Source organism: Manis pentadactyla, chromosome 4, assembly GCF_030020395.1.
Source record: "Manis pentadactyla isolate mManPen7 chromosome 4, mManPen7.hap1, whole genome shotgun sequence".
Taxonomy (NCBI): domain Eukaryota; kingdom Metazoa; phylum Chordata; class Mammalia; order Pholidota; family Manidae; genus Manis; species Manis pentadactyla.
Genome location: NC_080022.1, coordinates 134,920,377 through 134,943,343, shown reverse-complemented (window position 1 = coordinate 134,943,343; position 22,967 = coordinate 134,920,377). Strand labels below are relative to the sequence as shown.

General features: G+C 46.1%; 2 protein-coding genes across 9 annotated transcripts in view; one reads left to right on the top strand and one right to left on the bottom strand.

The window, feature by feature from the left end:
- Nucleotides 1–13,750, top strand: part of NDEL1 (nudE neurodevelopment protein 1 like 1) — a 68,301-nt gene extending 54,551 nt beyond the window's left edge. Inside the window, exons 9-10 of the mRNA XM_036896177.2 lie at nucleotides 11,403–11,462; nucleotides 13,613–13,750. Coding sequence (XP_036752072.1) covers nucleotides 11,403–11,462; nucleotides 13,613–13,634 — 82 coding nt within the window. The 3' untranslated portion in view covers nucleotides 13,635–13,750. The remainder of the gene's footprint in view (nucleotides 1–11,402; nucleotides 11,463–13,612) is intronic.
- The window catches only part of MYH10 (myosin heavy chain 10), a 159,642-nt gene that overhangs the window by 4,123 nt on the left and 132,552 nt on the right, over nucleotides 1–22,967 (bottom strand). For all 8 annotated transcript variants that reach the window (XM_057500888.1, XM_036896173.2, XM_036896172.2 and 5 more), the window contains 14 exons: nucleotides 19,885–20,029; nucleotides 18,244–18,450; nucleotides 15,673–15,777; nucleotides 14,267–14,419; nucleotides 13,583–13,831; nucleotides 13,096–13,308; nucleotides 11,781–11,993; nucleotides 10,443–10,604; nucleotides 7,193–7,321; nucleotides 4,542–4,630; nucleotides 3,530–3,653; nucleotides 3,240–3,448; nucleotides 1,820–1,928; nucleotides 307–479 (listed from right to left, as the gene is read on the bottom strand). In XM_057500888.1, the coding sequence (XP_057356871.1) occupies nucleotides 307–479; nucleotides 1,820–1,928; nucleotides 3,240–3,448; nucleotides 3,530–3,653; nucleotides 4,542–4,630; nucleotides 7,193–7,321; nucleotides 10,443–10,604; nucleotides 11,781–11,993; nucleotides 13,096–13,308; nucleotides 13,583–13,831; nucleotides 14,267–14,419; nucleotides 15,673–15,777; nucleotides 18,244–18,450; nucleotides 19,885–20,029 (2,280 nt within the window). The remainder of the gene's footprint in view (nucleotides 1–306; nucleotides 480–1,819; nucleotides 1,929–3,239; nucleotides 3,449–3,529; nucleotides 3,654–4,541; nucleotides 4,631–7,192; nucleotides 7,322–10,442; nucleotides 10,605–11,780; nucleotides 11,994–13,095; nucleotides 13,309–13,582; nucleotides 13,832–14,266; nucleotides 14,420–15,672; nucleotides 15,778–18,243; nucleotides 18,451–19,884; nucleotides 20,030–22,967) is intronic.

Genomic DNA, 22,967 nt, shown 5'->3' with positions numbered 1-22,967 from the left:
TTGACGTCCACTACTGCTCCTAAGGACGCGTGCCTTGGGGTGGGTGGGCGTGCTACTAGTCCACTAGCAAATGGCAAAGGAAATGAGTGGGCTGCCGCCTCTCAAGGACTACTAAAGGTCAGAACTCCTCAGTGGATGAACGGGAAGTGACTCAAGAGCAAGAACAAGTGACTACAGGAATCTAAATAAACCTTCAGACCAGCCAAACCCTAAGCCTACAAATGCAGCTGTGCTTGCAAGCTTTGGAGGGGGGTTGGAGGAACTCTGAGACCCGTGCCTCTCATGGAGGCTGCTGGGGTCACTCACCTCAGCCGGTTCTTCAGAGTGCTGACCTCACGGCTCAGGCCCTCGTTGGCCTCAGTGGCATCATCCAGTTCCCGCTGGAGTTTACGCCGAGAGGCATTGGCACGTGTAGCTTCCTCTTCTGCTTCCTCCAGCTGCCGCTTGAGCTGCTTCATCCTGGCGTTTGCCTTCTCCATCTTTGGGAAGTTACACGAACCAAGGCAAACTGGTGAGTCCAAATCCAGCACTGCTGCATCCTGTGTGCCAGCCCAGCTCTCTGCCCCGTCAGCCAGGTGCGCACACATGTGTACACGTGTGGGCACCTACACACACACAAGGCGGGGGCTGGTCTAAGGCCTTTCCATCAGCCTGCTGTTCTCAGTGAAGTGTCTACAGAGTGGCCTATGCCAAAGGAAAATTTTAAAAACCTTAAAACCTTATTTTCACCCATGAATTTTCTACAGAAAAAATGAGTTTAGTATCTCCATAAATATGACCTATGGGATTGTGAGAGGGAATTGCTATTCCTGCAAAATACAGAAAAGCCAACAGTGTGGACAGTCTCCAACTGCAAGAGATGGTACCTTCTCTATACCTCCTTTTAATATGGGTGTTTCAGATGTTATATTTTGATTCAAGTACAAAACCACTATGGAAGGTCTGCCATGAGAACGCAGCTTCCCCACAGGATCATTCACTCCTGAGCTCGACAGAGACTGCCTGGTGCCCTGCGGGTCCAGCTCACATCCACTCAGAACTGCCTGCAATGTTGCCTGGCCCAGGAGGTGGGGGTGGGAAGGAAGGCCTGGGTGCCTGGCTGGAGCAGGGGAAGAAAGGGACAGGTCTGGGCCAAAGGCAGCCGAGTCGGCTCCGTCCACCTTCTCTCCCAGGGTTTGCAGCGGCAAGTCTCACCATGGCATTCGGTGTGGAGCCAGAGAGAGTGCGCAGCCTCCCAGGCTGCAGTCAGTGCAGACCTGACCACGGTCCAGGCCTGTTACAACATTCCCTTGGTACTCAGACAAAGGGTGCCTGGATGTAGATGACCACTTGGTCTGGCATGCAGAACATTTGCTTTTTCTTCCCATCCTATTCAATGTCTCCTGCATCCACCCCTTCATCCAGCCAATGTTCAGTGTCTGCAAACTATGCCCAGGAAAATTCTAGGCATTCAAGAGATGACAAGTGAGCAGAATAAGCAGAAACCTCTGCAGTCATGAAGTGTATGTTCCAGCGGAGGAAGCATGATTAACTTATGGTCCATTTTAGGCCTCACGTTTGCAAACTCTCAATGTGCTCTTCCTCTGTGCATCTCTGGTGCACTGAGGGAGCGGGTGGGTTGGGGGCCGTGTCTTATCACCTGTGCAACCCCAAAGCCCAGGACTGCCTGGTGGGAAAAACGGACAGCTATGTCTGTTGAAACGCTAGAATTAGGGGCTTCCAAAGTATTTCCCTAAGTCAATGGGAATCTGCACCAGTCTCCTTGCTAAAGCATTTCTAGGGGAAGCCATGCTCACCCTGGCCTGGCTTCTTCCCCTACCTGTTCTTTATACTGATCTGCATGTCGACGTTCATCTTCAACCTGCATGAAGATTTCTTTCAGCTTCTTTTCCGTACGACGAACTAGTTTGTTGGCAGCTGCTCGTTCCCTATGAAAATGACCAACACATTAGTTTTGTAATTCTTGAAATGATAGTCTGAATGGGGAAAACATTTTTTAAGTCCTTTTTCTCTGGAAGATGACATATATTGGGGCTCTTTCCAGGACTTCTCTGGCCAGAACAATATCATGATTAATATGGCTCAGAAACTGCCCTTCTGATCAAGTATGGGTTGCCTGGAATGTATTCTAATGCTGGTAAGTAGAAAAAGCCTATTTTTCCTTCACACGCAGATATTACTCACTTTATTTGGTGATTTTCTGAAGACTGAATGTTACAAAAGCTACCTGTCACCTCTACTGAGTGCAGACTTTCTAAAGATGAAAACCTTAGTTGGCTACTTTAATCACCTAACTTCTTAGCCTGGAAAACAAAACAAAGGCCCAAATTATAAAGTGATGGTTTCAATTTAAAATTTGCTGACTCCTTACTATGATGGGAGGGGCCATAGCAGCTATACTGGAACCAACAACCCCTCACCCCTTTCAGTTAGAGGTCAGACAGACCATCGTTTCCGGACAGGCCTCCACTGGCCAGTATGAGACCAGTAACTATCTGGAGAACTCCACTGAAAACATGGTGGTTCCTCGATAAAATGGGGAATGATGGAGTTAGCTGAAATGGCAAGTCATGTTCATTATAGCTAACAACAAACGGCCCTCAGCTGTTTATTTGATGCGGTGGAGCTGAAAGAGTGGAGTGGGAAGGATGAGCATGCTGGCTGGGGAGGATGGCCGCCTCTGAACACCAGACCTGCATGTCTGGGCTCCAGGCTTCCCAGCAAGAGGGTGAATTTGAAGGCCCGCTCTAGCTCTGGTAGCCTGTGATTCTAAAAGCTTTGTGAATGTCTGCCAAAAGCTGTATTGTGTAATTCCTCAAATTTCAGAATGGTTTACTACAACAGAATCAACAGAATGGAAACTTAAGCAATCTTTCCTTTTTTTTTTTAAATAAAAAAAAAAGCTTTTATTTTTGTCATGTTGCATTTATTCTTTGCCAACAAATCATAGCATTTTATGTGATGTCACCAACTTGGAAAGTCACCTTTGGGTAGAGATGTAAACTCTGACACCAGGAAATCATGGGGGCCTCCCTTAGCTGAGTCTGGGAAGGGCCGACAGGCAAGCCTTCCCTGAGGACTCGTACCACCTCACATCTCACTCTGGCTACTTGTGTTCTTGTCACCTCTTCCCGTGTCAGGGGGAGACTCCCACAGGGCAAGGGGTGTGTCTGTTTTGTGTCTGGACTTGGCCTATAGCAGAGGCATAGTTGTGATTTACGGCATCAAAAACTACTTACTTGGCTTCCTGTTCAAGCTGTTCCTCCAGCTGCCCAGTCTTGGCCTCTAGGGCTGAGATGGTGGCCTTGAACTTGGACTTGACAGCACCCTCCAGCTCCTGCAGCTTGGCCTTCAACTCCTTGTTCTGCCGTTCCAGCTGCTGGCGAGCATTGTCGCTTTTCTGGGCGGCACTGCGCTCAGCTGCTAGCTCTGCATTCAGTGTGTCCACCTGGAGAGGAGAGATGGGCTTCGTCACTCATTCCGAGGGGCAGCACGGCCCTTCCCAGGTGACGGGCTGCTGCATGGCCACCTGTAGCGTGGTCTTGCGGAAGCGGTCATTGAGCAGCTCCATGTTGCTCTGCTCCTCTTCCAGCTCCTCTTCCAGCTGTGCGATCCGTGCTTCCAGACGCCGCTTCTCATCCAGCAGTGCAGACCTGGGGGAAAGGCAGCTAGGTACTGGGTCTATACAGTGTGGGGAGACTCAGGGAGGACTGCTCCACCCTCCCAACTGCTGGACCCCTGGCATCATTCTTGACTTCTCTCTTTCCCACACGTCTGTCCCACAGTCCCTCAACAAGTCCTACTGATCACACTTCAAAAGTGCCACCCACCTCTCCCCATTCGCACGTCTGCCACCCTCGTCCAGGCCCCGCCATCTCTCGCCTGGACCACTGTGGTGGCCATCCAGCTGACCTCCCTGCTGCCTCTCCATCTGTCCCCCAAAGACAGCAGCCAGCATCAGCTTTCAAAAGTGCAGAAAAGACCCTGGCATTCCCTAGCTTAAATTCTACCAGTTTTCAAATGCCAACTCATCATGGCATGCTAGAGAATGACCACACTGAATTCTCAGGATGGCAATTAAATGGAGAATGCAACATCTTCACTGGAAAAAAAACATGACTTTTAATGAAAATGCATTCAGAGAAAGAAATCTAAGGAATCTCTTTGCCAATCTAATGACTTTGAATGTGGAGAGTTGCACTGCAAGGGTTGCGTGGTCTACGGAAACCAGGTTAGTTCTGAATGTCCTCCTTCATGCCTTTGGCAGGCGAGATGAGCACAGGGAGGGGCAACCTGCCTGGGGCATGCCTCCAGCCAATGGCTGAGGCAGCTGGGACGCTCAGCATCTCGTGCTCATCTTTCCAGACTTTGAATAGATGAGCAAGCCAACTACTGACTCCTACATGCCAGACAACATCCATGGCCCTCTCAGTGTGGTGGACAGGCCCAAGGGGGGCGAACCACAGGGGCCCAGGAGGACAGGTGGGGCTGCGAGATTATTCTAGACGCTTGCCCCTCCCACCTGCTGCCAGGAAACTCACTTGCCAGAAGCACTGTTGGTGATCTCATCAGCCAGCTCATCTCTCTCCTGCTCAGCATGTCGGCGGGCTCGCTCAGATGAAGCAAGTTCCTAAACAAATTTAGACTTGATTTAAACTCTGGTCATTAGGAAGTTCTGCAAAAGTGAACTCTGATAATGCCTGCAGACTGCAGCCCCTTGTTCTCAGCACTTTATGTATGCCTCAAATGGCAATTTGATTTGAGAAATTAAGTGGGCAAGTTTACTGAAGAGAATGTGGGTGCAGGTCAGCCAGGTGATATGCTGTGTCGACATCCTTCTACTAAAATGTCCACAGAGGGAAGTCCGAGTCTGTGTAAGGGCTCTGCTGTCACTTCCAATTTAAGAGGCAGCTATATTCATGTCCTCCTTAGAAAACTGGTATTTCTTAATCATAGATGGAGCACAAGTTTTATGCAAGCCAAGAACTATGCCAACAAATGGTCCTGAAATATGTGTCACACACACAAGTTGTACAGTCCAGAGATGAGGTACACCAGCTGGCTAGACCAGTGAATACTGAGGACCAGGAAATGAGGTAGCTGTGCAGTGCAGTAAGGACCACAACTCCCCTGGGGAGGTGGGAGGTGACCCCAGGGGCTCAGGTGGCTTGGAGAGCTGGGCCTAGGTGGTAAGCTGGGCTTCTTTCTCGAAGGAGATGGTTCTGACTCCCTCCCTGTCCAGGATCTCTTCCCACCACCTGCCCCTTCCAAAAAATGCCACATCTGGCAAGAGAACAAAAGAGATACCTGAGGAGCAGGGGTTTTTAAAAGGAGTTTGTCTGCATGCTCTGCATGTGTCCCTGCCTCTTACATTAGGATGTAGGCCCCACAAAAGGCCTGGGTTCCAGCACATGGAATCCTGGCACATGGGACAGAGCAAGAGTCCAGGATCTGGGGGCAGTAGGCAGAACACTCTGGACTGACCCAAGGACCTCTTGACTAACATGTACCATGTGTCAGTTCATCTGGCCTCTGATGTTCCACCCTTTGGGGTCCAGCAAGGGCTCCTTCCTGCCTGCTGGCTGGGTGTGCTGCAGAAAGGCTGCCGGACCCATGGGAGAAACGAGAGGGCCCTGGGGCCTCTAAGCCAGATGAACCAAAGGTGTCTGAAGGAAGGAAAAATAGGAAAATAGAGGGAAGGGCAGGGCTAGCTTTCCAGGCCAGTCTCTTCTCCCTAACGTGATGCTCCCTTGTCTGCAGGTCTAAAGTAAACACCTTCAGCTTCCTGAGAGGCTGCACGTGCTAGGCTGCAGGGAATGCCCCAGGGCAGGCCTCAGTGCCGCCATTGTGTGGCACGTCACTGATCAGCTCCACGATGAGCTGAACATGTAGATCTCGAACATTCTACTTTGTTGATGAATACATGTTTTTAAATACACATGGAACATTTACAGAGACTGGCCATGTCCTTGTCCCTAGAACTGCTCGACTCAATACTCTAACCACAACTACAAGTAAACTAGCGGTAAAACTAGAAGTTAACTAAGAAAATGAGCAAACGCATGCTTGGAAACTTAAACCCTGCTTTAAAGAACAAACCACTATGGAAATTAGAAGAATTTAGAATTAGATGATAACAAAAGCATACCATATCAAATTTTGTAGGATAGAGTGAAAATTGTACTCTGAAGGGAGTTTAGAGTGTTCTATGAACATATTAGACAAGCAAATTAATGATGTCCAACTCAATAAGTTAGAAAAAGAAAAAAAATCCAAAGGAAATGATGCAAACACAGAAGGATCAAGACCAAAAGCTGGCTTTCAGAGCAAGCTCAGGGTCTGGGCAGTGTTTACAAGTCTGATTTTCAGTTCCTTCCTCACTCCTGATGCCTAGAGAACTCCCTCTCCTGCAAGCTCAACTCTGCATTCATAGCTGTTTTTTGGTAACATTTTATCTAGCATTTCTAGATGTTTGTATTGGGAATTTTTTCACATGAAATGATACATTTCAATTCAATTTGCTCGTATCTTTTGAGGTTTGAATACATCTTGATCATCCTTTACATAGAAAGGTATGTACACATTAAATATGTACAGCTCTTTGTGCACATTTGTATGTACACATCCTTTGTACATCAGTTGTACCTCCATGTGGTTAAGAGTGCCTAGCACTGCAGTGATCCCATACTGTATGTACCACTTCATCAATCCCGCTCCATGAGAACTTACATAAGAGAGAAATGAAAGAACTGATTATAAAATGAATCACTTAGGAATTTAATGAAACACAACTTTTCTCCTTTTAAATATCATATGAATAGTGTTTTTGTGTAAAACAAGGCAATCTTATGTCACTAAGAGCAGAGTTAAATGATCCTGATTCTTAGCAACAGGAAATAAATATCACTCCCTTTTCTTATACCTGGAACAATCTTAGAAGGTGATTTGAAAAGTTACTGATCAGCGATTCTACCTTCACCCAGGCAGGGGGACATATATGGCAGGGGGACATATATGTGCAGTGTTGGAATGCGACCATTTTGTTCACTGAGCTCAGGCAGTAAGATGCTCCGGTACTATTTTAAAATGGAAAGTAAAATTATACTAGGCTACAATATATTTATCTGTTAGTGGAGAAATTTTAAGGGCAAATATTTGTTGAATAAATGGATGAAAAAGTAAACAAACAAACCTCCTGCAATTGAAGGATTTCTGCTTCCAAACTCTTTAGTTTCTTTTCACTCTCTTTGGACTGAGCAAAAATCTCATCCCGGGATGCACGAGCTTCCTCTAATTCACGCTGGTAATCCTTCATCTGAGCCTAAGGTAGGAACAAGAAGGTTTTAGGGTAGTTTTCATTCTTAGTTTTTATACATTATAGGATCTTTTTTTCAGATTATAAAAGTAATATATATTCATCATAAATATAAAAAAAATACGGAAGTGACAGATACCACAAGAAGATATTCAGACCAATGTCCCTTATGAATATAGATGCAAAAATTTTCAAGGAAATAATAGCAAACTGAATCCACCAACATATAAAAAAATTATACACCATGTATATTTATATACCATTATATCCCACCATCCAAGTGGGATTTATCAAAGGAATGCAAAGTTGGGTTGACATCCAAAAATAAATTAATATAATCACACGATTCATCTCTGTAAATGCAGAAGAAGCATTTGACAAAAATCTAATATGCTTTCGTTAAAGAAAACACTCACTAAACGAAATAGAGCTAAGCTTCCTCAACTCTAATAGAGGGCATCAATTAAAAACCAATAGCTAATATCATGCTTATTAGTAAAAAAACTGAATGTTTTCCCCCAAGGCAAGCCATGAGACAGGGATGACTGACCTAGCCACTTCTGTTTAACACTGTATGGAGATTGGAGTCAAAGCAGTTTGGCCAAGAGAGGGAAGAGACCTCCAGATTGGAAAGGAAAAAATAAAACTAGTTTGATTTGCAGATGATATGCTTTTGTAGGTATAAAATATTAAGGAATCCACTAAAAAACTGTAACTAATTAATGAATTCAGCAAGGCAGCAGGATACAAGGTCAACATACAAAAATCAATTGTATTTCTACACACTAACTATAAACACTCCAAAATGAGGAAAGCAGTTATAATAGCATCAAAAAGAATAAAACACTTAGGTAAAAATTTACCTAAATATGTATGAGACTTGTACATCAACTATAAAATAAGACATCATTGAAAAAAAAGAACAGCTAAATAAATGGAAAGATAGCAAGGTTCACAAACTGGAGGACTGAATATAGTTTTTAGATGTCAGTAGTCTCCAAACTCATCTACCAAGCCAATGCAGTACCAAAATCCAAGCTGGCCACCTTTGATTTTGGCAGAAATTGACAAGTCGATCCTAAAATTCATAGGGAAGTGCAAGGAACTTCTAATAGCTAAACAATCTTGAAAAAGAAAAAGCTGGAGGAGTCACACCTCCCAATTTCAAAGCTTAATAAAGGTAGTAATCAAGACTGTGTGGTACTGGCATAAGGACATAGAGATCAGTGGAATGTAAATGACAGTCCAGAAATAAACACACAAATCCATGGTCTGTTAATTTTTGACAAGATGCCAAGACAGTTCAGCGGGGGAAGGGATAGTCTTTTTAATAAATGGTGCTGGGATAACTGTATATCCATATCCAAAATAATGAAGTTGGGTTTATACATCAAACTATGAAACAAAAATTAATGCAAAATGGATTTAAAGAGCTAAAGGTCTAAAACTTAGGAGAGAACATAGGAATAAATCTTCATGACCTTGGATTAGGCAGTGGTTTCACGATATGGTAACAGAAGTACAAGAAACAAAAGAAAAAATAAACTGGACTCCATCAAGATTAAAAACTTTTGTGCTTTAAACAGTACCTTCGGTGAGTGAACAGACAATCTACAGAATGGAAGAAAATATTTGGAAATCATATATCTCATAAGAAACATCCAGAATATATATAGAAATGTTCCAATGCAATTAAAAAGATGAGCAGAGGATTGAGGTATTTTTTCTAATAAGATAATGGCCAATAAACACATGAAAAGATATTCAACATCACTAGTCATTAGGGAAATGCACATCAAAACCATAGTGAGATACCACTTCATGCCCACTGGGATGACTATACTTAAAAGATAGACAATAGCAAGTGTTGGTGAGGATGTAGAGAAATTAGAATCCTCATGCATAGCTGATAGGAATGTAAAATGGTAGTCTCTGGAAAGATCTGGCAGTTCCTCAAAGTTAAACAGTGTTAGCATATAACAGCTATTCCACTCCTAGGTATATACCTAAGAAAATTGAAAGCACATGTCCACACAAATATATATAAATATTCAAAGCAGCATTATTCATAGTAGCCAAAAAGTCAACCCAAATGTCCACCAATGAGGAATGGATTAATAAAATGTGGTATGCCCATATAATGGGATGGATATAATTTGGTAATCAAAAGGAATAAAGTAATTATTCATGCTATAACACAAATGAATCAAAGATGAACCTTGAAAACATGCTGAATGAAAGTAGTTAGTCACAGGAAGCCACCTGTTGTTTGATTCTACTTTTCTGCATACAAAAGCTGATACACCTGTGTAGAGTTATACATGAAATCGCTCTACTCTGTATCCTCCTGTATATTTAGGCCCTGCTGTCAGTGTAACCATATCCCATCATGAAGTGGCTGGCAATCCACTTACACTGGGTTGCCTTCATTTTTAACACTTCAGATTTGATCTTTGTATATACACATTTCTTCTCATCCTTCCATTTTATTAGACTAAATTCTTCAGATGTAGAATCACCAAGGTCAAAGGAGTGGGTATCAAATGCTTTTGTTGTAACTGACAACTTCCTCCCAGAGAAGTTGTACCCGCCCATTACAGCCTGCTATTACTGTGAGTTATTAAAGAAATCACTTTTTGTCACTGTGATAATAAAAACCGGCATCCACTTGAGTAGCCGAAGTGTTAATTATGTCAGACTAAGACAACTAAAGCTCATGAGCACTTAAGCGGGAGGTGGACACCCGCTTCCTCTGGAGTGGCTCAGTGGTCATGTTTGGTGAAGTGTCACCTGAGGCTGTTCTGAGCCCCGAGAGCATGTACCCTGTGGTGGAACTCCCTCCTGACTCCACCTCAGCTCTGTCAAAAGACTCAGTAAGTGGGGGGCCAAGCGCATCCTGTAGGCACCGGAGGTGCCCCTGTCCAGCCTTTACAGCTGCTGCCCCAGTCCACAGCCAAGGGTGACAGCTCTGCCCTGCCCCCTCCGGCGGAGATGCTCCAGCACTGGCTCGCTGGCGAGATAGCAGACGGGCTGCTGCACGGAACTTTTCTCCCTAGCTTCAGGGATCATGTGCTTGATCTCACAGGGCCAGCAACACCATCAAAGTCTAGTAGCTGGTTGCACATACCTGAAGTTTGCGAAGCTGCTTGATCACTTCGTCTCTAGCTTTGTTTGCAGCCTCAATTTGAGCTTCGAGGTCCTTCAGGTCTATTTCCATTTTCTTCTTTGAGGCAACAGCAAGCGCCCGCTGTTTCCGCTCATCCTCCAGCTCTGCCTCGAGCTCCCGCACCTAATGGATGGTTTTGGTTAGGCCTGGTCAGACCTAAGTGTTCCCTCATAAAGAACTGGCAGCCTGTCATCATACCAGGGCTCTAGTACTCTGTAGAGGTGCTCTCTGCTACCAAGCAGTTATTTTTAGTATCAGGAAAAAAGAGTAGTTAAATTTTGTTCAGAGGTGGTTAAATGACACCTGGTACAATCCATTTCCATGGACTCTCATCAGGTACTGAAGAAGTCGAGAGTCCTTGATCTTAGGCTGTTAAGTCTAGGTGAAGCAACAAAACTAAAAGATGTAAGGCATCTTCTTGGGGAAGGTTCCCTCCAGGACACTCGAGCCCGTGGGGAGGCCCGCCAGTGAGGTGTTGAGGTCTTGGGCCTGCCCTATGTGGGTGAGCCAGCTTGGACTCAGGTTCTCCGGTCCAAGACAGGCCTGCAGATGATGCACCCCACTGAGCTGCTCCAGAATTTCTGACCTTCAGAAACTGTGGGTCAGTGAGTATTGCTTTAAGTTGCTACATTTGAGATAATATGTTAACTAGAAATAAATGACTAATAAATATTAGTGGATTGAAAATAACATATAAAACAAACTGAATACATCCCAAATCCAAGACCTGATACCAGGAGCTCCAAGAACTATCAAAATATTGACAATTAATTTTTAAACTTTTAAATTAGAAGCTCAATATATAATATACATTCAGAAAAGTATACAATCTTAAGTGTTTTAAAAATACACTTTAAATAAGTTTAAGTACAACTTTTTAAAATAAAAAAATGTAAGTATCTGCATTTTTTTTCTTTTAAGGAGTGGTTTAATGAGAACATGTGGTCCGAACTTCCGGAAAATACTGAGTCGCTTTGTCAGGTGTGTATTGATTTTTTCCTTTACTCATACTTTCAAGACCCACAAAACTTTAACTTAACTACATATTCTCTTGAGATTCCAGTGAGGGCCTTTCATCTAATGGTAAGTATCCTGGCTTGTAAGCAGGAATGATATTATCTGAGAAATAGGAAATCAAAACCAGTTACATTAAATTTTAAAGAATATAATCAAATGGCCAAATAAATTAATTTTAGTCCTGCTAATGTATTCTAATAAGAATGGATAATTATATGGACCCCAAATTGTGCTTTGAGAACAAGTAACTGCTTGTTTTGGGCCACACTTCCTTCCACCTACCTGTTTAATCAGCAGCCGTTTCTTTTCTTCATTCTGCTCATCTCTGGTTTGCAAGTCCCTCTCAAACTGGGCCTTCATGGCCTGCATATTGACCTCGAGGCGAAGCTTGGCATCTTCTGTAGCCTGAAGTTCATCTTCTAGCTCTTCCAGCTGGGTCCTCATTTCCTCTACCTGTTGCTCTAGGGCCCGTTTAGATTTCTCAAGTTCATGAACCTAAACCATAGGAAGCATCAGAAAAGGGTTGACCTGTGGCAGAGGCAGAAGCAAGGGCAGCAGCCTTTCTGTTTTACAGGCCCCCACACGGCATGGCTACTCCAGCCAGCCCTGGGCCGCTTCCTGGCACATCCCACATTCTCCCTTTCCCTCTACTGCAGCTGCTAGTCCTCATTTCAGAGTATGCCATTTAAACGACTACCGATTTCTTTATTCACATGTGTTCTAAAATCAACTAATTATTCCCCAATGACCAGCAGAAAGGTAGGACACCCTTCCCTTCCTTACAACGTGGCCAGGAAGGTAGGATGCCTTTCCCTTCCTTATGACGTGGTCACAGTTTTCCAAAGCACCTCTGCAGTAGCTCCACAGAACAGGGCAAATGTCCACTCGACAGGTGAGGAAATTTAGGGCATTTACTAGAGTGAGTGGCTTCTCCTGATCAGAAGGGAAGCTGGGAAGAGCCAAGCCTCAAACCTGTTCTTGACTCCAGGCCCAGTTTGCCTCATTATCTTCAACACCTCATATACTAAGGAGAGGCAAAAGGTAAATAAAAACCATCACAGCTCTCATGGAGGAGGTATGCAGGGGAAGGATAAACAACATTATAGAAATTTCCAAAGTAAGAAGCATCTGAAGCTTTCAGAGAAAACAACAGGGTGTCACTGGGAAGACCCTGGTCAGAGAGCTCTGTTCCCACCGCTTCCTCTCCAGGTTCCCACTCCAAGCTGGAGACGATCCCACTACCTGAGCTGAGGGCGCCTTGCCACACGCACGCTTGGAAACCACCTGTGACTCAGGAGCAGTGAAGCCCTATGTTTGGGTCCCCTGCCAGGATGGAGGTTAATCAGGGAGGCTGCCGAAAGTGACAGGAATAAGCAAAGCTGTGATCCCTCCTGCTGGTGCTGCTGCAGGAGCTCCGAGTCTGGCTTTGGCGCAGAAAACTGACAGTGGATCCCAGAAGACTTTAGTCCCCTAATTACATATGGGCCAAGACACCTCAAGACGACCTGGCTGTGGGGCTGGGCATCCCCAGACCCTTCAGGACGCCTCAGGACCTGCCTGCTCCCACTTCAGAGGGTTGGGACCCAGGGACACTCACATTCTTCCCCACGTCGTCCTTGGAGCTCATGAGGTCTTCCATGTCCGCCCGCAGCTGCTTGTTCTGCCTCTCAAACTCCTCCTTGGCCTCCAGGGCCTCCTCCAAGGCCCGGGCCAGGGACAGGGCTTTGGTTTCCTTCTCTCTGGCCTCTGCCTCGGCACGGTCTCGCTCTTCCGCATAGCGAGCAGAGATGTTCTTCTCCTCTGCTAACAGCTGTGTGGAATGGCACCGGGAAATATTAAACAGTTTAAAAACCAGTGCAACTTCCTCTCATTCATTTCAGGTCTAACTGCTACTATGAGGTTATGAGTGTTCTCTTGTTTCCTTCTTTTTGCTTTCCAGCTTTTTCTAATTTTGTTATAAGATGTATTGCTTTTAAATAAGAAAGGATTATTTTAAACCGAAACAACAAAAATAGAGCTTTGCCAGGAGGAAGCAATGTGTGGCCCTGGTCCTCGAGGCTGGGAGATGGACATAGAGGACCCACCTGATCAAACTTTTTCTGCTTCTTCTCCAGGTTGGAGACGATCTGGCGCTGATGGTCCAGGTCCACCATCAGGTCGTCCAGCTCCTGCTGCAGGCGGTTCTTGGTCTTCTCTAGCTTGTCATAGGCCAAGGCCTTTTCTTCCAGGCGCTGGCTCAATGCCTCCACATCCTTAAGAAGCTTCTTTTTGGCTTCTTCCAAGCTTTCAATTGTTCCCAAGTCATCATCTACTTTCTTCTTGGTATCAATCAACTATGTTTTATGTAAAGAAAGAAAAGATCAATATTGAAGAACTCAACTGGATTTTGCACTTGAGGAATAAAGAAAAAAACTTTTCAATGTTTTATGAGAGGAATTAATGTAAATTGATATGATGTGATTTTGAGCAAATGGATCTTAGCTTAACTTAATTTCTTAGCTAATAATCTATAAAACAATGACTAAATGAAACCTTATGAATCCTATGAAACTAGCTGACACAATCCTTTGTCTTAAAGTGCTTCCAACATTATAACCAGCATAGAATCAGCAGTTGGCTGGGTCAAAAGAAAAACACCGAGTGGGCTTAATTTAGTATGACCTAATTAACTGTTCCAAATGGAGCTGAAACAACCCAGGATAGCAGGGACAAGAGCTGCTAAAAACACACATCTAGGCCACCACAGCTTTCTGGGGGGACACACACACCTGGGCCTGCAGGGCCAGCACTTGCTTCTCCAGGTTCTTCCTGGCCTCCTCCTCCTCCTCCTGCTGCTCCTGGAGGCTGTTCTTCTCCTCCTCGAGCTGCCGAATCCGACTGCTCAGGTTCAGTTTTTGGCGTGTCTCCTCCTGAAGAAGCTCCTATTTATTTTTATAAAAGGTCAATACCTAAGTTAGATTATTCACCAAGATAAAGTACCTCTAATAAAAAAGAAATTCATATCATAAAAAGGAGCCTCAGTATATGAGAAATGCCAGTAATATTTAACAAATGATTTAAAAACCCACACGAGAACTTTATAAAAGCTCTTCACACAAACATTGCTTTAAACTCAGTCATGAGGAATGGCAACCCCACCCACCCAGGGGCCTGGGCCTCGGGCCTGTGGGTGGTCTGGGACACCTCCCCGCTTGCATCTCCTGTACCTCACCCTTCAGGAACCCCTTCTTCTCCATTCTCCTGCCCCTGCCTCAGTTCAGGCACTTGGCATTTCTCATGGTGATTACCTCACACAGTACTGGGCAACCCCTCAATTGTTTGCTCTTTATACTTTCTGACAGATTAATTTTTCTAAGATGTAAATGCAAACATGTCTTTCTCATTACTTTCAGACTTGAAAATTTTCAAAGGCACATACAGAGCTTTCTGTGTGATCTGGCCTATGCCTCTTTCTTTAGTCCCACCGACGTGGATGTGCCTTGTCACAGAGTAGGCCACAGTTACACTCAGCTTGTCTCTAACTGCCCAATTATTCCACTTTCTGTTTGTTTGAAATTCTTACTCCTGTATCCCAAGCACCTAGCCCAGAACCTGGCAAATAAACACTCATATAAAGTTTGCAAATTTAATAAAAGTAAGATGTCAAACTCCAAGAAAAAAGTGCTCCATTATTTTCATTATCATCAAAGTCATTTATCTAACTTCTGTCTGACTTAAAAACATCCTAACAAATGATTTGACTCAAGTCCTAACAATATGATAAATAAGCTTCAACCTACCCTTTTATAAAACACTTTTTTCTTAGGTCAGCGTAATGAAATTTTAGCCACAACCATCTAATTAAAAATGGCCAGCAATACATGTGTGTGCAGTAGGACACTGCTTGGTGGCCACATCCTAGGCGGCGCCCGTTGGTGCCACCCAGAGCTGCCTCCTAGACTGCCGCCCGGCTGCCTGACAGGAGCCAATGAGGGCTCGGCCTCAGGACACTGAGTTTCACAGGAGACTGCCTGACAGCAGGGCCGGTTGTGGTGCAAGTTGGTTCCAAGTAAAAAGTACAGCCTAAAATCAGAGGTGAGGAGAACGCAATTCTGGGACCAACATGTTTTACCGATTTACAGATTACAGAAATGGTAGTGTTATTATTAAAGGCCCCTTGGGGCCCCTAGAATACCTGTGTATCCTGAAGTTGAGACTCAAGACTAGCTGCATCCTTAGCAAACTTAATACCCTTCTTCTCTGCTTCTTCCAGAAGAGTTGAGACATTATCCAGTTCATTCTGCCAGGAGGAGGGGAAGATTAAATTTAACTCAGCAGTAAGCAGACAAAAAAGGTCCAGGATCACCGCTCTTAAGTGCATACAAACAGCAGTGTTTGGGGAGGAGAAACTACCACACTCAGTTAAGGCACTCTTTCACCACCAAAGGTCAGCTGCCACCCAACAGTGCCCAGACCGCAGGCACCAGACCAGCCGCCAGAGGCAGATTACGCATCTCTCCTATTGAAAATCTCTCCCTGTTGTAACTGGACAGCCCACACACTGACAGTGGTTCACCTAGCTCGGGTTTAGTATTTTGTTTTTTATTGTGAAGAGACAAAGCTTGTATCATATCTTCTGAAAGTGTGACTGCTATCCTATGTGAAGTGGCTTTAGGTTCAGTGGGTGTTTTATTTTGATCCTTTTTCAAGCTAAGATGCATATGCTTGGTGGGGGGAAAGTATATTCATATTCTTACAGACTTGAAGACGATTACAGAGAATCAGCAAACTTTAAATTCTAGTATTCACAGCCCAAACTCTTTTTATGCTTTAAAAATTGGGTACTACCTACGTATCATGAATATTTAGCTATTTCTTATAGTCAGACTTTATGAATCGTGGTATATATTCTTTCTTTTTCCTCCTCAATTAATGATGACTCTAAAATCACCTTCCTTCTAGCTCCTAGGGTACCAGACCTTTCATGATTTTTTGTGAGGACAGTGGGTACTAGAAGTGGGGGGCCTTGGAAGGGGCAGCAGGGCACCCATTGCTCTAGTTTGTCCTCTAGTCATGTTAGCAAAGGGAAGGCACACAGAGGATATATCTCTCTTTGCACCTCAAGCCAACCCTGGTTCTGGTTTTACTTACTTAAACGACATCCCTCAGAGAGCCCACACTTCATCACTCCTGGCCACAGCGTGGGGAGAAGGGCTCATCAGAGACCTCATCCTTCAACTCTAGCTCTTTACACTGTTAGGAAAGTCGCCAGAGGGAAGTGAGCCACTTAGCTTCTTCGAGCCTCACATACCTCCTCTACCAGATGCGCCCCAGGGGTGGCATGAGGATGAAATGGGAGAACACACACGAGAAGCCTGGCATACACCTCGTGCAGCCCCAGTGCCCCACGGGCAGCACTCACCTCGCTTCCCTGCCAGTCACGGGGTTAGTTAACACGGGCGTTTTAACATCTCTTTTAGGAATCCCTCTCGGGATTTGTGAGGGCAGAAACATGCGTGCACACACACTCCCTACATTTGGTGCAGAAAAGAGTTAACAGAGGAGGCCTGAGACTCCTTAGGTTTGCTTGCGATGTTGGCCCTTGGCTGCCATCTGGGAGCTCAGATTTCAGAAGGGCTCCTACCGTTCCTTAAATAATAAGATGGCTTACCCTGCCGAACTGGTCATGTCAACTCAGTGGTTTACGCTCAACACCTGCTTCCTTCGGGGAGCCTGCAGTTTGGGTACGTGTGAGGCAGAGGGCACCTATGGGACCAGCCCCCAGTGGGACCCGGGGCACTGAGTCTGTATGAGCATCCCTGGGGGACCACACTTCCCACCTGCTGTCATTTGGGGCCAGAGCGGCCCATGTGTGACTGCTCTGGGGGACAGGTGCTGGAAGCTCGGGCCAGTTTCCCCAGGGCCTCGTCCCAGGCACTTGGTCCCTTTGCTGATTGTTCTCATATTCCTTTGCTATAATCAATAGCTGACGAGAACAGGGCAACATGCTGAGTCCTGGGAGTCCTAGTGAATCCCCACCTGAGGGTGGCCCTGGATTGCTGACCTAATACAGTTCTGTCCTTTCATTCCAATGCAGCAGGACATGATGTACATCTTTCCTCACCTATAAAAACTCTACTATATTGTTTTCACTGGGTGCAGATAAGTATTTATCTTGAATATTAAAGTTATTTCCAATTCTAATATACACATTTCTGCAATGAACATTTTTTAAGTTGAATCTGTGTGTATATCCTTAATTATCTTCCTAGGATAAATTTGTCTACATGAATTTCTTGGGTCCAAGGGCATCACATTTTTAAGGCTTGTGACACCATGACTGCCTGACGGTCCTCTAGGGAAGGCTGTACTAATTTATACTTCAACCAGCAGTGTCCCAACAGTCCAGTTTGAGCAAATCTTCCGTATGATTTTTGAAGGTATGAGGTTTTGCCCCTTGTTCCTGTTCTCTTACTGACTAGACTAATGGGGAAGTTGAAGCAGTGCTTAAAGTCATTAAAGAACTGGACCCACAATTAGAGTGGGACTTGAGAGGGTTAAGGTCAACTCATGCTTATTCTTAAAGTAAGTGTTTAACTTAATCAAACACACCAGGGACCCAGACCCAGGCACGTTCACTTGGGATGCTGTTGTCAGGCATTTGCAGCACATTAGCCGGGGGACTCGTATGGTCACAGGGGGATAAAACGGTAACTACAACATGCTGCTGTGAGGTGTACCCACACTAAAGGTTTTCCAGGCTCACCTGTAACTTATTTGCTCTCTCGGCCAGTTCCACCCTGAGCCTGTCTCCCTCCGAGACCTTAGCGTGGAGCTCCTGGACCTGGGCATCCAGTTTCTTCCTCTTGTGCTCAGACTCGGCCTTGACCTGCTGCAGCGCCTTCACCTCGCATGCCAGCTCTTTGTTGTCTGTCTCCAGACCCTGCTTGTTCTTCTCCAGATTTGCTTTGAACTAGGAGAGGGAAGAGGAAAAGCAATTTACTAGTATTTTTGTAAGACTCCATAAAAAGCACTGCTTTTTGTATTTAGAATTGTGCCTTCCATACAATGAGTCTGCAGTCAATGTTTGCTGTGTGAATAAAAACATCTGTCATCCTCTGCAAGTGAAGATTTCTACAGAAGGAACAAGGTGTACACACTGCTTAGCACAGCAGATAGAGGTCTCTCGGGCCCACTGCACTGTGTAATTGATCCATGCCCATCCAGGGTGGGGGCGACAAACCGTCTAAAGAGTAAATCATTCATTCATATCATCCTTCATATAAAGCAAGTTTTGTTAGTTAAAAAACATTTTCTTAAACAAAGAGTTAAAAAGCCTGTTGCTGGGATAAGATCAACACAGGGACACATCTAAATCACATAAGGTAGTATGTACCATGAATAACACTGTGTGTTGGTGCTCACACTAGGCTGGGTCTCTGCAGGGACTGCCTCAGGGGTGTCGTGGGACTTACACTGGGCTTTCAAGACAGTGTACAGAGGGTCACATGGGGTTGGGGCCAAATGCCTGGCTTCAAACTGCCTTTCTACTTATTAGCTATGTGGCCCTGGCTTAGTTTCCTACTGCTGCTGGGCCTCAGTTTCCTCATCTTTGGAATGAGAATGAAAGAGGCTACCCCATAGGGTTGCAAAAAAGGTTAAAGAAGGCAAGGCACATAGAATATTAAGCACAGTGACCGACACTAATGTGAATGTCTAATAGATGTTAATATTGTCACTATGTAAATTAAAAGGGGGCATGTGGATAGGCAGAGCAGAAAAATTGGAAATCAGAGCAAGAACAAAAAGCTTGAATGAAGGGATGACTGGGAAATAATGAGACAGAGGAGTCTGCCCAGGAGGATGGTTTGGGTTACAGGGTAAGTGAAATCAAGTGTCATTAGCACGGAAAGCCTCTGAGATACAGGAGAGGGAAATATGACATGAATGGCATGTGGAATGTGCATGGTGGCCTGAGACAGACCAGAGGCAGGGAGGGACAAGGGAGAGTGAGTCTAAGGAAAACCTGCAGTATCAGCAGGACTTGGGGATTTGCAGGTAGCAGAGTGAGAGAATGACTTCAGACAGTTCAAGGTTTTGAGCTAAGAAATCAGGAGAAAGATGGTATTTTAGTGAAAGACACTGGGAGGAATATGTGATTTGAGACAGTAGCTGGATTCATCCAGCTCTTTAAAAAAACCAAATCCAGGGCAAATGGCTCTTCTTGGTAAGCAGAGTGCTTTCAGAAAGCAGCCACCTGTGGGCTATCGGCTCCCCATAGCCCACCATACACTGTGCAAAGGCTGGGAATTAACCAGTACTGACTGGGTGGGAGGGTGGAGTAGTCTAAGACGCAAGTCTGTCTGATGGCTGAGCTTCTCCGGGCCACGTGGCAGAGCTCCCTTACCCTTTTAGCCTGTTCCAGTTGTTCCGAGAGCTCCTCCAGGGCTGTTGCGTGTCTCTGTCTCATGTCCTGGATTTGAGCTTCATGGTTCTTAGTTTCCTCCTCAAGAGCCTTCTTCAGCTCTGCCACTTCTTGTTCACGTTTTGTACTAGAGAAACCAGCTCACAATTAGGTGACTTGATTAAATTAAACATATGTATTTTTTAAGGTGCTGTTTTTGTTTAAAATTTTACATCAACTTCTTTGATCATTATTTGACCTTCAATTTCACAACAGGCTGGCATGTCCGTTACTGCAGTACCGGGAATACTTTCAGAACCAGCCCAACTCCCATTCCACATCTGACCTACAGTCAAGACACAGTGTAACATCCCTCAGCGGCTTCTGACTGTCCCGGGCAGTCTGGTTGCACTGTGCGTCAGGAACTGGTTAACACAAGATACCAAACGGCCTGCCAGAGCAACAGCAGACATTTCAATAAAACTGGCAAAGGGTAAGTCCTGGAGGGGCTTTCAAAGCTGGTGGACAGTGGAGGCCAAATCAGCGAGGACACTGCACTCTGACTAAGGCAAGACTTCCTTGACATGTGTGTGAAATCGCTGCACTTCACTCACTTCCTCCCCAAACTACCAGGAAACAGCTTACGCTTGGAGGAGGGATGGGGAAATTAGAAGGCAGGTGGGAGGGCGGCATGCCTCGTTCAGAGAGGGTCTCCAGATACGAGAGCACTGCAGGTATGATGTTCTCACATAAACACACTTTGTCTGACCTGCATTTAGAGTAGGAAGTCACTTTACTATTAGACATCTACATGGTTTCCTAATATTTTTATTTGGTTTAAAAGATACAGGGTAACTTGAAAAACTGGTTATTTCACAAATAGAGACTTCACCCCACAAGTCACTTCTTAAATCCATCCGAGCGTCATCTTTAACTGAGGCACACAGCTCAGTAAAAGACTGACCAGGGAGGGTAGTACCACTCCTGGAGCAACACCAAAAGTTTTAAGCTGTGACTTTACAATAATCCCAAAGCATGGCCGGGGCAAGCTTGCTCTATAGTTTACAACATGGAACGAGTTAGGACAGGAGCTTAGGTGCTTGTTCTGGTGTGGGCACATTTTCCTTTCAACCAGCAAGTACTGAGCTCAAGAGCATGAGAGTAGCTGTGCCAGGGGAAGGGGCCCAAGCGGCTGCCGGCTGTGTGGCGGAATGGAGGCAGGCAGCAGGAGTCCCTTCAGGATTTTTGGTGGTCCAGCCTAGCTTGGCTCAAGGTCACTTGAGGTGAAAGGCGGCACCGGTCTGGCCTTGTCCTCTGCAGTCGTCAGTGCAGAGAAAGGAATAGGTGGTGGGGAAGGCAGAGGATAGGCCGCTGGGATTCCAGCCCAGCGAGTCCGAAAAGTCCCTCGAGGTCATGTCAGCTCACCCGGGGGCGGCGGCTGTCATTTACGGGGGTGGCGGCTCTCTCCTGGGTCAGGGCATTGTCTTTGGAGTGAACAGTTTTACTCCTAATCCCTAAGTGAATCCAATGGTTAAAGGACCCCTTCACCTCCCCTCCTCCAGGCTAAACAACTCAAGTTCCTTTAGTCTTCTATCCCAAATCCGAGAGAGAGTTAAATGCTGCATCCCCTGAGGACTACCCAATTTGCTGAGGACTCTGAAACCCATCTTGGGAAGCACACCTCAGGGAAGGACCAGTGGGGAGAGGAGGGGGCTTGAGAGCGCAGCAAGGGTGCAGTCCACGCAGACGCCAGCACGCTGGGCTGCAGGCAGCGGGAGTCCCACGCGAAGCAGGATGGGTGAGTGCTGTACCCGAGCACGCCCACTGTCCTGCCATCAGGCACGCATCACTGCACTGCCTTGCTCCCCCTCAAGAGCTGAATGAAGAAATGATCAGAGTTTTTTTTCTACAGTTGTCAAAAAATCAGCTGTGAATGGCTGATTTAATGGTTTCTGGATTTTTAAAAAGCAGGTATTTTAAAGAGAAGGCCAGGACTTAAAACTGCTAAGAACAAGTACTCAGCTGAGGTGGGGTATGAAGCCTCTAACTGCCTGGCTCAGACGGGCTCCACCTCTGAGGGGCACAGCCTCTGTACTGCCGTTGTGGCCTTTCATGCCCGTGAGCCAAGCCCCTGACATGGCATTAGGCTCACCGCCTCCACTTCCTCACTGAGCGCTCCTGATGCCCACGATCCGACCGCAGGCCCAGGGCCCACAGCGACCTTCTCTGTGGGGGAGGAGGTGTCAGTCTCCAGGCCCTGTGCCCGGAGAAGCTCCCCCTTGTCCTCGAGGGAAGAGCACCACCGGCTCACAACGCTGTGCCCTCCTGGTTGTTGCAGGTCATGTCCTACGTCCCTGACCACCCTGTCTTCACTGAGTCCTCCCATCCTGTTTTATTCCCGGCCTTACCTCAGCCACCTTCTCAGTGATGCTCTTCTCACCACTTGCACCCTGGAGCAGCTGGCAGGGCCGTGCACGGGTGTGTGCATGTGTGCGTGCCAGCCAGGGCAGCCTGTGGGCCTCGTGCACCTGCCAGCTTGAGTCTCAAGGAGGGAGCAGATGGCCAGGAAGAGGCCAAGACAGCCACCTAGGAGACGACAGCTCAGCGGCTCATGTGACAATTGTATCTACATGCCAGCAGGACCCACAGGCCAGCTGCTCGGCCTGGTCCTCTCCCTGGCTTGCTGCCGGAGCTCCATGACTCTGTGTGCTGACAGGTGCACACTCCTCCCCGGCTGTGCCTGTCTCCTTCCTCCTGCTAGTACCCGGCTGCTGGCTCACCTGGTACAGCAAACGCCTATGCCCGATGAGCACTTCTGCATGCCTGTGTGCACCTTTCTTTGCATCTCTGTGAACCTGCACTTTTTCTCGTCTGTTGCCGACTGTTTACCACACTGTGGGTGCTGCCAGCGGATGCCCGGCCACCCAGCATCTCTAATGTTCCTGCGTCTGTCCTGTCAGTCCTGTGTTCCTCTCTCTCGGCCCGTGTGTCCCTTTCCCCTGGCCCCTCTGTGCGTATTGGCCCTGACTTCCCATGGATACCTACACTGTCTGTGGCTGAGTACACCTCTCTCTGCGCACCTGCCT